We start from the raw sequence: 14,431 nt of genomic DNA on the forward strand, positions 1-14,431 counted from the left end.
AAAATAGTGGTGTTTGACCACAAAAATTATTTCACTTTAGTGAAAATTATTTTTGGAAAAGCAAAACAAGTTTCTCACTCCCATTTCTCTCATAAATTTTTTAAAATAACTCCAATTTATACTCATGACCAAACACAATATTCAATTTCAATTTCAACTCCAACTTCAAAAAAATACTAGATCAAATGATGTTTAAAAATAAATGTCCAATAATATTTATTCAGATTGAAAAATATATAATTTATTATTTTTAATTTATTTTACTCTTATTATTAAATACTGTTCATTAATTAATATATTAAATTTAGTATATTCAAAAATAATATAATCAAATTAGTCATATTATTTAAGTACATTTTTAATCTATGCATTGATGAAGCAGTACTAAATTTAGTAGTAGTATTTACTAGTGCTACATAGCTAGTGAGTGAAGGTGTCACTGTTTGACAACACTGAATACTTTGTCACATTGTCTGAAAACACTCACTCCTCTCAACCCTAGTCTCTTTTTGCGCCACCACACTCCGCTGCAAACCTCCCCCCTATTTTCCTTTCTCTTAATAGCCACCGTCACTTTCAACCACTCAATTTCAATTCACATATATATACAAATTCCTATATATCTCTATATATAAAGTAGCTGAAGTTTTGTGAACCATGGCGGAAAATGAGAGTACTGGAGATGATCATAAGGAGGTCATTGAACCTCCAAAGTCGCCGTGGAAAACTCCGGCTCCGGCGCCGGTTGATAATCCGTCTTCACCGGTGGCGGCGGATGCTGATTCTGATTCCTGGCCAGCACTTTCTGATGCTCAACAGATGCTTAGGGCTAGTGATTCTACTTCTTCCGCTAAGTCGCCGTCACTTCCTCCACCGCCGGAGAACAGCAGCCGCAATGCTGCATCCGAGAAGGTAACTGATAGTGTGTAAAAGTTAGAACTTTTTTTTTTAATTAGGTTTATTCGTTTTTCATTGGTTATGTGTATTTAGTTATGAATGTAGTTCTAGTTTAAAGGTGGTAAGGGGAGGATGTGTATCAGTTTTTGATGAGCTGTCATGAGAGGTTATGTAATTGGGGATTGGTGGAGTCCCATGGAGTTGATTACGAATGTAGTCCTAGTTTAGAGGTGGTAAGGGGAGGATGTACATGAGTTTTTTGATGATTTGATACGAGAGGCTATGTAAATTGGGATTGGTAGAGTCCCATGGAGTTGATTACAAACGTAGTCTAGTTTAAAGGCGGTAAGGGGTGGATGTATATGAGTTTCTGATGAGTTGTCACGAGAGGCTATGTAATTTGGGATTGGTGGATTCCGATGGAGTTGATTACGAATGTAGTCCTAGTTTAAAAGTGGATATGAGTTTATGATGAGTTGTTACGAGATGTTATGCAATTTGGGATTGGTGGAGTCCGATGGAGTTGATTACGAATGCAGTCTTAGTTTAAAATGTGGTCAGGGGAGGATGTATATGAGTTTATAATGAGTTGTCGTTATGTAATTTGGGATTTGGGATTGGTGGAGTCCCATGGAATTGATTACATTACATTTTAGATGATTGGCCCAGCGATGTAGTGGTGGATTCTGTTTCTTAGACTCGGACTATCCAAAATGTTGCTGCACCCGTGTCGGATCCTCCAAAAAGGCACAACTTTGGAAGGATCCGACACGTACCTGTCGGCATTTTAGAAGAGTTAAGAGCGACATAGGTGACGGAGGGCTTATGTAATTTTGTTCTCTTTTGAGCATGTGTAAATGCCCCTTAATGGGTGAAAAGATTTATGGGCATATGTGATGATTTCTGATTTAATCTAGCAATGACAATCTGTAGTTGATTTCTTTGAACTATTAAGACCCTATGTGTAAGTGTATCTTTGATTGCATATATTCACGGTGAAGGAAGGGAAAAATAGAGCATTGTTCCATAAAGACTGTGGAGATATGGAATGAAGATAAAAAGGGCAGTCTAGTTTCATTAAAAAAAAAAAGATAAAAAGGGCAGTCTACAACAACAACAACAACAAACCCAGTGTATTCCCACTTAGTGGGGTCTGGGGGGGTAAGATGTACGCAATCCATACCTCTACCTCTGATGAAGTAGAAAGGCTGTTTCCGAAAGACCCCCGGCTCAAGTCACGAGATATCACAAAAACACAAAGAAAAAAGGGCAGTCTAGTTTCAAAAAAAAAAAAAAAGATAAAAAGGGCAGTCTGGTGCACTAAGTTCCCGCTATATGCGGAAGGGCCGAACTACAAGGGTCTTATTGTGATATTGTACACTGCCTTACCCAGGATTTTTGCGAGAGATTGTTACCACGGCAGATATGGAGTGAAGATATTCTTACTATATCAACTAGTAGATATTTTTGGAATAACCAAAGAAAAAAAAGAATCTTAGTATTTAATTAGGAAATAGGTATGCGTCATTTTGATATCAGTAATGCTGGTCTATATAAGAGAATGTCTGGAAGTGAATGAGTTCCGGAAGATGCAATATTCTTAATGATTCTCTTGACATTTTTTTAAAGCGGCAAACATTTTAAATATTTATTTGGAAAGCTGAAAAGTCACTGGCTGAATTATATGAAAAGGAGGCATTGATGTTACAGTCATGAAAAAAATTTCTGCTAGCAAATGGAAGAATGTTGGTCGGAATAGGTCTGGTGCTATGGAAACGATTATTGGAAAGAGGCTTATTGCATCTGGAATATTCACAAGAAAGCAGAGTGATGTCACCAAAACCATTACCTAAAACAGGGGCGGTGTTGCTGAACAATTGCTAGAGAGGAGGTTTACTGCTGTAGGATCTGTCATCCGAATAGATATTGTGGTCTCATATAGCTGATCCATGTAGCTTGGGATTAAGGTGTTGTTCTTTTAGTTGTCATAAGTTTTGGGTTTTTGATGTTCTTGTAATGTGGTTTTCTTTCATCTGTTTCAGCGTAAAATGTCAAAACTGATTTAGTTATTGTTCTATTTTTGTTGACCGTATGTCAAAGTAATCCTTTGTCGGATAACTTTGCCAGATATTGTACCATAATTGGTATGATTCAAATTGGTTCATCATGTTGCAACTTTGTCTGGTTATTACACCTCTGTGGGTGGGATTTTCCCCCACTACCATGAATTAGGATGAATTTACAATGAGATATATTTGATTATCTGTTGTCTTGTAGGTCCGAGGTGAGCATCTAAAGTTCCATGGATCTTCTAGTGCCAAATCGTCGAATAAGTCATCATCTGCAGTTCAACAAAGAGCAGGGCCCAGGCACAACCAAAATGGTGTGCCATTTCCTGTGCCCTTGGCTTATCATCAACCAGCATTCCCTCCTTTTTATCCGAGTATGGTACCTATGCCACATATTCCTCTTCCAGGGTATGCATACCAGCACCCTCGAGGGTCTTTCCCAGGAGCTGAAGGTCACGTGGCTAGGTCCGACGGTGATGCTGCATCTCAAGCATTTGTACCCCCTATAAATGGTGGGTTTCGTCCCCCATCACGAGGTGATCCAAATGACCATGATGCCAAATTCTACAGAGGAAGACCTAATCCACAAGAACGTGGTAACCAGTTTAGTTCATCCTTGTCTAATCAGCGGCCTGTAGGTTCTAAAGATGACATTCAGTTACAACAGAGTATGGGGCTAAGGCCTTTCATAAGGCCTCCATTTTTCGGTCCAGCTCCGGGCTACATGGATGGTGCAAATTTTCCTGGTAATTTACGCGTAACTAGTTTCCTGAATGGGTGACCTCATTATTCTTAAAAATTCTAAAATGTCATAAGGTATTTACCATTAAATGCAGCTTGATGCACCTGGTCTTTTACCTTTAACGTTGTACTGCTCCTATTTATCTCTCCCTTATACTGGTGTTTTGATCATGACGCTAATATTGTTCTTATCAACTGGTGCCCCTTCTCCTTAACAGCTAGTATTTCCATCTCGTGTGCTCTCATCTCTATCAGTGTATTTATTGTTTATTCTTAGTCTCTCTCTCTCTCTCTCTCTCTCTCTTTTTTTTTAAAAATAGTGAATGACAGCCGACTATTTTACAGGTCCTCCAGGAGCTATATATTTTCTTCCTTCTCCTCCTCCTGTCTCTGCTAGAGTGCCTTACCCACCTTTCTTTGTCCCACATCCTGTTAGCTCTGTAGCCTCTACGCCAGCATCACCTACATTAGCTTTGAAAGAGAGCATAATGAAGCAAATTGAGTACTATTTCAGGTGATCACATCAAGAAAAGGTTCTATTTATGTTGGTTATCTCAATATTTTCTTGAATAGATGTAATTATTCCTTGATTGTGGTAGTGGTTGCATCTTCATTGATATTGTATAGTTACAGTTGTAATCTTGTGGGCTGGAATTGTGTAGGTGACCTTTTCATGGACACCCCCTATAAATAACATTTCGAGTTCATAATGAGGATGATTCCACTCTCTAATAGATCTATATTTCAAGAAGTATTGTGCATAGACCAATCAAAAAAGAGATCCAGCTCGTCTGGGTTAATTACTTTCCCAGCAATATGTCCTAGAAATTTTTGACTACTGTTGATTGATATCAAGAACATGTAACTTTGCCTTGGCAGTGATCAGAATCTGCAGAATGACCACTACTTGCTTTCCTTAATGGACGATCAAGGTTGGGTGCTAATCTCTATTATTGCCGACTTCAAAAGGGTACAATCTCAAAACTTCGCAGATACACTGATATTTATGCTAGACAAACTAGAGTGCCCTATAAGCTGTGCAGTGCTTTGTTTTTATATTGAAGTCCTTGACTCCTTGTCAATTTTATCTCATTTTATTTGTTGTTTCTATCTTTTCTATTATTGTTATTTGTCCTAAGCCGGGGGTCTATCGGAAACAGTCTCTCTACCTCTTCTGAGGTAGTGATATGGACTGTGTTCACTTTACCCTCCCCAGATCCCACTTTGTGGGAATACATTGGGTATGCTGCTGTTGTTGACTCCTTGTCAATTCATTCAAAAAAAATTTCATGTGTTAAAACTTGTAGTTGGACTTGGGATTATATTCTCTTCTTTTACTTTGTCTGACACATTTAAGCATTTATCCTTTCTGTAAAATGAAAAAGCTCTAACTGCAGATGTTCTTTTTCCATTTCTGCTTCAGGTTAAAAAAATGAGTACAGATATAGCTTTCATCACTGATGCATTGCAGGCTTCAAGCACTGTTGAAGTAAAGGTAAAATGCTTTCCCTTTTGCTCGAATACCCCATTGTCTCTTTACTTCCCTTTGCATGAAAAATAGTAAATTTCCCAACTGACTGTTACATATATGTTCCAATTTTCCTCATACTAAGTTGTTTATTTTGCATCCTAAACATCTTTGGTTGCTTCCAAAGACCAAAATGGTCCCTTGGTGTACTGTTGGGCAGACTTAAGACCTCCACGTAATGCCTTTGTCAGGTAAAGTGAAGTAAAAAAAACTCAGAACATCATAAATAGAAGAAGAAAATAAAACAAAAAGTAAAGCAAAGGTGAAACAAAAGAAACAGAAAGGTAAAGTTCAACTTGTAGGTTTCCCTCCTTGGTTTTCCTTCTTATATGCTGGCGCCCCCCCGCCTAATCTTTCCTTTGCTACTCACTTTACGCCATCATAACAATTTGCAACTGGGTAAAACGTATTGAGACTAATTTGTAGCCTATGCGTGCATTTATGTTTTTCTTTGCCTTTTACATTAAATACTCCTGTGCCTATGTCCTTCTTCGTTAATGTGTAGTTTGCTTAATTTCTGCAGGGAGACAAGTTGAGAAGACGTGATGAATGGTCAAAGTGGGTTTCAGCTAGTGCTGATCAGAAGTCCCCTTTGACTTCGGTGGAACACTCAGTGGGGAAGGTTATAAAGAATGATGAGGTCAATGAAAATAAAGAGGATGGAATTCAAGTCACAATTGCCCAAGACAATTATAAGCTTGCATCATTAGAGAAACAGGCTAAAAAACTATCAGTGTTTAATAAAACAGAAACCAGTAGGAAGAAATCTGGTTTCCATGGTTCAACTCACAGAGTTGACAGAGGAAGTGGTGATGTAAGAACGGTTAGGGCATCAGATGTTGTAGAACAAAATGTAGATGACTTATCTAATGATTTCTCGAGCACATTCATGCTTGATGAAGAGATGGAGCTTGAACATAAAAAGGACCAGCTCTCTTTGAGTGGAAGGTATAGACGATTTCTGTTACTTGGTGTTGTTTATTTTCTTATATGAATTTGTTTAGCCTTTATCTTGGTTTGCTTACTAGCTGGCTTGTTTCAACGCAAGGATATGTTGATGACTAGCACTGCCGTTTACTTTGTCAGCTTTTCTATGCAATTTGGTCATAATATGCTTCATTTACTTGTATGCATTGCAAATTTTACCATCTCTTTCACCCAAGAATCTAACCAATTTGGTTAATATTATAGGTGTCTTCTTGTTTGTTAGAAAAGTCAAGGTGAAAAGCTTGTTTTATATGCATTTTTAACATTTGCCCTCTCCATAAATATCATATAGCGATACTTAAATACTTGAGTTGCTTCCACAAACTGGGAATTGGTGTATCTGAAGGAGATTGGATATGCCTTTGGGAATATTTAAAAAATATATAGCTCTTTGTTGATCTTCTTACTATAGCTGGTAGGAAGTCTTCTGCTTTCCCAAAATAGGTTAAAAATGTTAACTAGTCATCTTATAGTTATGAGCTTCTGTAATGAGTTTAAGGAAGGAAAAAGAATTTAAGGGTCTCTGTTACACAATTCATAGAATCTTTTGTTTAGATAGTGGGGTTTGACTCTTCCCCTTTTGTTGCTTCTTTTAGATGTAACTGTTGCTGCTCTTTCTTCGTGCTAGATTTTATATCAATAATACTTACCTTTTCTCAAAAAGAAAAGTATTTATGGTAATTGCTTATATCTGTTACTTGATTTATCTGTTAGCTCCACATGGAAAAACTAAATATTACTCTGAGGACAGACTTTGTATGAGCAAATATCTCTTTCTGGTTCAATATTTTTGCTATATCGTTAACATCTTGGTGGTGTTGCTTAATGAAGAGTTGATGAGGAAGAGGATGAGATGGACGTTAATGATGAAGCTATTGAGAAACTTGTCATTGTAACTCGGGTAAGAAAATTGCTTTCCACGTCTTTTATGTGGGTGATTTTAGTTTCTAAAGATAACTTTTTTTGAGTTTGTTGTCGTGTGTTTCGACTTCACTTGGTTCTATGTCAAACTTACTCCTTAGTGTTTTACTACATACATTAACAACTGAAGGCTAGACTCCTATTTTATTTTACAGGTACCATCAGGTCTTGTATAATCCTGGTGACATTAGTTTCTGGATGCAATAAATGGGAGACGTAATATTTGATTCATTTGTCCATTCTGATGAATTGGCATATGATTTACATTGTATTACTTTCATTACATGTCACAAAGTGATAAGTATGTGGGGTAGAATTTACAGTGTAAAGTTTTTCGATTTTGGGGTAGAATTTACAGACATGTGGGCGTTCTTACTGGTAGTCTTTCCCTTTGGATCCAACTGATATTCTGAGTATGCAATTACAAGAGAGTTCCTATTCAATATTTTGTGCCAATCTAATTGTGAAAGAATTCATGGGATTTTGTACTGCATTTATTTCCTAATTAATGCCTATGCCTTGTTTTGTACCTTGAAAATGTGGGGCCTCAGGTACTTTCCTAATTAATGCGTATGCCTCATAGCTTTATGTACTTTAACACATTTAGAGGTGGCAAAATTAGCCCATAAAATCATAACCCGCCTACTAGTTCAAGTTTGGGTTGATTATTGACCCTCTCATTTATTAGCTCAGCCCATCAAAATTTGGGCTCATATCTAGCCCAAACTGATCCATGAAAAATATTGTCAAATTATCTTCAGAAATGCATTTTTTATTTGATATGTTATATATAGCCATAACAAAGAAAATAAATAATTTGATTAGGTACTAAGACATTTTAACAGAACAAATAAAACAATTAAAAATTTGTAAGAATTGGGTGGGTTGAGTTTTGACCTGCATTGTAGCCCAAGTAACTTTTGGGTGTGTCAATAACACCCCCACCCCCACCCCCACCCCCACCCCACATTTAAACAATCTCCTAATTGACTAATTGCAGGGATTTGAGAATATACCCATATGGGCCATATTGATAATATCGAATTATCGATTATACCATACCCATATTGATACTATCTAATTATACCATACTTGACAAAAACTAGTGTCTTGTTCCCCTTCTGACCCACAATCTGATGATTAAGCTTAAGGATGTGAAGGTATCTTCAAGTTCGATAGCAATTGATGCTATGCTAACCATGGACCAAAAGCCAATAAATGCTCTTGCTTTTAATGGAATCGTTGCATTCCAAATAAATGAGTTAGGAGGAAGTTTCCAAAAGGATGTTAATGGACGACCTCCTGCTTTTGCTGAAGTTTGTTTATAAATATGAACCCCCAGACCCCACTAGGTGGGAATACACTGGGTTTGTTGTTGTTGTTGTTGTTTATAAATATGAACCACAACCAATTATGAGCAACATGCAATAAACTGCACATTTTTGTCTTCATTATTAGTTATTACATAGTGTAAGCCCCTAGGGAGTGGCCAATCGGTCAAAGAGATGGGTAACAACCTTGAGAGCCAATGTACAATCGCAATTGAGGCCATGCTGTATGGGTTCTTAGGGATTGGTGTGGGTAAAGTTACCCAATACTTGTGGTTATCAAAAAAAAAAGTGGCCCAATACTTGTGCTGATGGGAGGTAGAAGGTACTTGGTAGATTAGTCGAGGGGCGTGCAAGCTAACCTAAAGACACCGTTAAAAAAGAAGTGACTAAATTATGCAAGTAATCAAAAGCAGTGCTGGCAGTTTTTTCCCATTCTTTCATCTTCGCTGCGTATTTGGCTGTGTAGTGCGTATATTTTCCCCTTTTGTTCTTTTCTTGTTTCTTCTTCTTGGCTTTTATATCTTTGCTTTTTTTTTTTTTAGTTTGTTAATTTGTTTGAATCTGCCATTTTCACTTTATTAATTCAGTTGAATTTGCCATTAATTTCTTTCGTTCTTTTAGGCACTAGGTAATAGCTAATTATTTATTCCATTTTCACTAGCTAATTAGTTATTTCTTTTTGCTCGGATTCTTCAAAAATACTGATGGATGCGTGTCGGATCCTCCTAGATTAGTGCATTTTTGCAGGATCAGACATCAATTTTGGGGAGTCCGAGCAACATAGGGCACTTGACAGTAGCTAATTTCTTGTCCTATAGTGAATTTTTTTTTGCTATCTACTATTTAGTTTTTAGATTCAAACATGTGCTTACATATATTGCCTTAATTTTGGCCTTTTGTGCTTCACTTCAATGAAGCAAGGTCGCTTCACACTTCGCTTGAATTGGAAGCGGGTCCCAGAAGCTGTTTTTGGCTTCACGCTCTCAAAACAACTGATTACAAGAGGTGCTTCACGTCTTGGTTTATTCAACAAAACTTATTTACTCTAAGGATATTACTGAAACTGATTGTAAGAGCATTAACGTTACTCCGCTAGGAATCAAGATAAGGGAATCTTTTGTCATTGCTACAACTACTCATGATTTCCTCTTCCTCCGTTCAAGTTATCAATGATATTGTGAAACAGATAATAAGACCACATCTATGTGGTGCAGTTCATATATTGATATGAAATATTGGGGCGTTTGGTCGTGTAATGTGATTACGACTTAGAAACGGCTATATTCCTAGTGTATGAATGAACTGCCACCACCATCTCAACTTCTCTCACTAATTGAAGTATGGACGTAATTATATAAGCTGAATTCTTTTTTTGAACTGGAGTTTCTTTGATGAGCCCTTCTTTTTCGAGTGTACATTTGGAATGGTGTTTGGGATTCTTATGCTTCCAAATCTGGACTCCTGTAGTCAATATGACTGGTGATATAATTGGAATTTCACTAGATGTGTCAACTTTGTATCCTTGTTTTTAAGAAAGGTAATTGTATTTCCAATCTTCTTAGTGATAGCTGGGGTTGGTGTGTAAAAGCTGATGAACTCCTTAGATTCTCTCCATTTTCCTTACAAGTCTTTGATATTTCCTGCCTTTAATTTCAATGACTAAGATAGTTTTTACTGTCGACAAGTTCCAAAATTAGTTGCTCTATTGACAATTTTTTTGGCCAAATTCATGAAAAAGCCAAGATACTGTAACTGATGCCGCTCAGGAGAAGCATGTGGAAAAATGAGCTGTTGTGTTTAAACATGACTTTTGTTTTCCTATTAAAAAATCATGACTTCTAGTGCCTTTCTTTTATTTCTTGTACACAACGGGGCTGGAGTATTTTGTAATTAGTCTAATAACCTCATCTGTGTGAATTGTCTACAGAACACTCGGATATCTCAGGCCTCTGGAAGTGTTGGAAAAGAATCAAAACCAATATCTACTGAGCTTGCTTCTGCAATAAATGATGGACTCTACTTCTATGAGCAGGTTGGTGGTTGCGTTAATTTGGTCATTATTTCCCTATTCAACTTATATCGTATTAGATTGATTTGTCATCTTTCAGGAGCTTAAAGCTACGCGATCTAGTCGTAGATCTAACTACTCCAGTAATGATCCTAGAGATGACGTTACTAGATCTTCTGGTAGTGGTGCTGGTTTATCAAAATCAAAGTATGCTGATCATTCTTCTGGAGGAAAAAACACTGAAGGCCCCGGAAGTTCTAACTCTCGGAGAAAGCAAAACAAAGGATTTGCTAAACCACATCCTATACATAAGCAGAGGCTGTTTTCTGGAAATTACCGGAATCATGGGGTTTCCCGGAACACTGGAGGAACAATATCTGAAAGTCCACCTTGTGATTCAGTTGGTTTTTTCTTTGGTTCTACACCTCCAGACAGTCATGTGTATGTTCTGGTTCCCTGGTTGTGTTCTAATGGAGTTGTGTATTGTTATATGTTTGAGAATCTTTAATTATTTTGTCAATAGCAGGATGCAAGTCTATATGAAATTTGTGCTTATTAGGGACATTTTAGAAAAGGTTCTGGGTTGTTACACAGGAAACTTAGTATACCTGAACTTATGTTTCCAGGTCTAGGCCTTCAAAGCTGAGTGCCTCTCCGCATAGCAATCTTGCTAGTAGTAGTCCACCTGTGGGTTCCATGCCGAAACCATTTCCACCTTTCCAGCATCCAAGTCACAAGCTTCTACAAGAAAATGGTTTTACACAACAGCTGTGAGTAGATTTACTTTCATAAGGATCTGGTGTTCTGTGTATTTTGTTTTCATGTGCATGCATCTGTTCGTACATGTGCATTGATTTATACATATTTCCTTGTGCCTTTTCTTTTCCCTCCTGAATGTTGATTTTGGGTTTTCCACCTTTTAGGTACAAGAAGTATCATAAGCGCTGTCTGAATGATCGCAAGAAACTTGGAATTGGTTGCAGTGAGGTTCGTACTTAATTTTTGTTCTGCATTTTTGTGTGTTTGATTTTCTAGTTCCATTGTAGCATCACCTCAACTCTCCTTGAGGATGACAAAAAGGAAACAGAGAAATTATGTTAAATTTAATAACAGTGAATTGTTGCTTATAGAAGGGTTTAAAATGCGATGAGTATCACTTCAATTCTGCAAGTTCATTTGGGTTTGTGAGGGGAGGGGGAGATGAAAATAACGATAACAACTTCTGTTTGTTTCATGATTTCATCGACTTTGTTCCTTCAGGTTTTTGTTTTGACAAGTCAAAAGTCTCCTTATTGTTGTTGCACCAAGGTAGTAACAAAATTTCACAAGAATGTTCTAACTTTAGGTCACCAAAAATCTATCGGACTATTTACACAATAAGGAAATTTCCAGTGCCCTCATGAAGAAAAAACTAATCTTCCAGTACCTACTACTTGCGTGCGTAAATTGCATATTTAAATTTCTCTTAAGGTTCTTATCTTTTTTGGCAAGCAGGAAATGAATACTTTGTACAGGTTTTGGTCGTATTTTCTGCGGAACATGTTTATACGTTCTATGTACAATGAGTTCCAAAAGATGGCTCAAGAAGATGCAGCTGCTAATTATAACTATGGGATGGAGTGCCTATTTAGATTTTATAGGTACTGTTTACATGCCATTTTAACTTGTCTGAAAAAAAGGAAGATTTACTTGCCATTCTTAATGACAACTTTTGTTTCTCAACTCTTACAGCTGTATTTAGCTACTTATTATACTGTATTTTTGTTTCAGTTATGGTTTGGAAAAGGAATTCAGAGAGGACCTTTATGACGACTTCGAGAGATTGACGCTTGACACTTACAATAAGGGAAACCTTTATGGCCTTGAGAAGTACTGGTAATATACCTTACTTTGTTTGAAAATTCTCATTTTAGTGTCCTCTCCTCCCGCTTTTTGTGCGACACCCATGAGACTCTTGCTGATATTGAAGGATCAAAGCATTGGGAATTAAGATATCCATGTAGATAGGATGCTTTTTGATGGTATTGTTTAAGCCCCGAAGTGAGAACCTATGTTTCTGAATCATTTTAAACCTCTGCTTGCCTTTCAAAATTTAGGTTCACTTCATTCAGTGATCCATGTCCTGTCTTTCTTTAAACTCTTAATTTTAGAGAGGCAATGCCCCCTTAAAAAGTGGTTTCTGAATACCAGCATTACTTATAGCGACTGTAACACAGAAATGGAAGTACACTGAATTCTTTTTTCGATCCTGCTTACCCGACTTCCTTGATTTTGTTTACTTTTCTTTCTTCCCCTTCTAATTTCCCCTAGTTTCTTCTTTTGCATTTTGATTTTCCTTTACATCTCTCATTCACCTCACCTGGGACCCCCAACACTTTGGCATTCATTCAAAGTCCATCTGCCTAAGCATGTCAGCAGAAGCGTCATGGTAACATGCCGTGGTCAATTTTTGCTGCGTTCGTTAGAGGACTTCCTGGTTGTGAAGATCTTGTTGATCTATCCGTCAGGAGATTATACCCCAGACCTTGGAATTTGATGACTTTGAACTTTTGACCCCTGCTTGCCCCACGGGCAAAACTTCAAGGCGTCACCCTCTGTCACAGCAGTACCTCCGTCTAAATTGTTACATGATCTTATCCACTTTTCATTGTTAGATCTGCATAACTTTTGTGGGTTTACAGATTTAGAAAATTTATGGAGATCAGCTGGAACTGCAACCAATCAAATCCCTCAATAATGAATGGGAAACCAATTGAACTGTGAACAATTCGGACCAAGTAAAACAAACCCTATTGCTTATAGTGGACTTTGAGTTCCTGAGTGACTATTGAACAAAAAGTGGGGAGGGTTCCTCATATATATGAAGTGGGCATAGAGTAGAACAAGAGAGGGACTTGCTTATAGTGGACTTTGAGTTCCTGAGTGAAAAAAGTGGGGAGGGTTCCTCATATATATATGAAGTGGGCATAGAGTAGAACAAGAGAAGTTCTCAAGCATCTAACCATCCCTTTCCCCTTTGTCAAAGGGAAAGCTTAGTGTGTAGGGGAAGGTGTTGTGGAAGGGCTGATTTTGTACACATTAACATTGGTTTTGTTGATGTCTTGATTTTGTAGAACTTACCATTGGTAGTATTTTATGCTCTTACTAACATGATCCTACTGCAATCATTCTCTAAGGGCCTTTCACCATTTTCGTCAGCAACGAGGTCAGCGAGCGCCTTTGAAGAAGCGTCCAGAACTGGATAGACTACTCAGAGAAGAGTTCCGAAGTTTGGATGACTTCAAACATGCCAGAGGAGGCGCAGCCAGTGCAAGCAGCACGAGGGAGGACGGTCACTAGCCCAATGTGTGATTTTCAGCTTCATTGAACCGTCTGTCAGCAAATTTTGATGCCTTACAGTCCATACAATGAGCTCAAGTTGCCAAATTACCTCTCTGAGAGGATGAAGGCCAATTTTTGTATATAGTGCTTCTGTGAGGTTAATTTTTGCCTCCGAGGTTTAGCCGAAATTTTCCCATGAGGGAATATCCACCCTGTCGTATTTTTTTTTTTTGTACCTTCATCTTAGGATTGTAAGGTGTACATATAGGAAGAATTTGGAACCAAAATAAAAATGAAAAAAAATAAAAAAAAAAAGAAAAAATAAAAAAAAATAAAAAATAAGACGAGTTTTAACTTGAAGGTAATTGCGATTTCTTATATTAGTTCCATTCTACTGTCTTTTCATGGAAATATCATTCGAGTCGAGGGTCTATTGGAAGTATCCTCTCTATCTCTGAGGTAGTGGTATTGTCTCTGTACATTCCACCCTCCTCAGACCTCGGGATTACCCATTAGACTGGGTATGTTGTTATTGTTGGCTTGCTTGTCATCCTGGTGATTCTATTATGTGATGGCATCACTAATAAATGGATAGTGTTTTGCATGGCAAAAGGAAATGAAGGTTGGT

The 14,431-nt window shown here is 37.5% G+C and overlaps 1 protein-coding gene across 1 annotated transcript; it reads left to right on the forward strand.

Moving 5' to 3' along the window:
* Positions 1 to 375: 375 nt before the first annotated feature.
* LOC107875727 (la-related protein 1A) lies at positions 376 to 14,168 on the forward strand. The gene is made up of 14 exons (XM_016722545.2): positions 376 to 912; positions 3,175 to 3,712; positions 4,053 to 4,221; positions 4,587 to 4,677; positions 5,131 to 5,202; positions 5,759 to 6,183; positions 7,054 to 7,123; positions 10,402 to 10,506; positions 10,583 to 10,923; positions 11,109 to 11,252; positions 11,406 to 11,469; positions 11,977 to 12,122; positions 12,253 to 12,357; positions 13,659 to 14,168. Exons 1-14 carry the CDS (start codon positions 658 to 660, stop codon positions 13,819 to 13,821), a joined length of 2,688 nt encoding a protein of 895 aa, XP_016578031.1. The 5' UTR covers positions 376 to 657; the 3' UTR covers positions 13,822 to 14,168.
* The last annotated feature ends 263 nt before the right edge of the window (positions 14,169 to 14,431 follow it).

The sequence above is a fragment of the Capsicum annuum genome, chromosome 6 (assembly GCF_002878395.1).
Source record: "Capsicum annuum cultivar UCD-10X-F1 chromosome 6, UCD10Xv1.1, whole genome shotgun sequence".
Classification (NCBI taxonomy): domain Eukaryota; kingdom Viridiplantae; phylum Streptophyta; class Magnoliopsida; order Solanales; family Solanaceae; genus Capsicum; species Capsicum annuum.

What these genes read in the sequence shown, in the direction of transcription:
- LOC107875727 (XM_016722545.2), top strand. Translation starts at nt 658, where the DNA reads ATGGCGGAAAATGAGAGTACTGGAGATGATCATAAGGAGGTCATTGAA. An exon ending in GCAATGCTGCATCCGAGAAG is followed by an intron (nt 913 to 3,174) that starts GTAACTGATAGT and finishes GTTGTCTTGTAG; the next exon opens with GTCCGAGGTGAGCATCTAAA. An exon ending in AATGGTTTTACACAACAGCT is followed by an intron (nt 11,253 to 11,405) that starts GTGAGTAGATTT and finishes TCCACCTTTTAG; the next exon opens with GTACAAGAAGTATCATAAGC.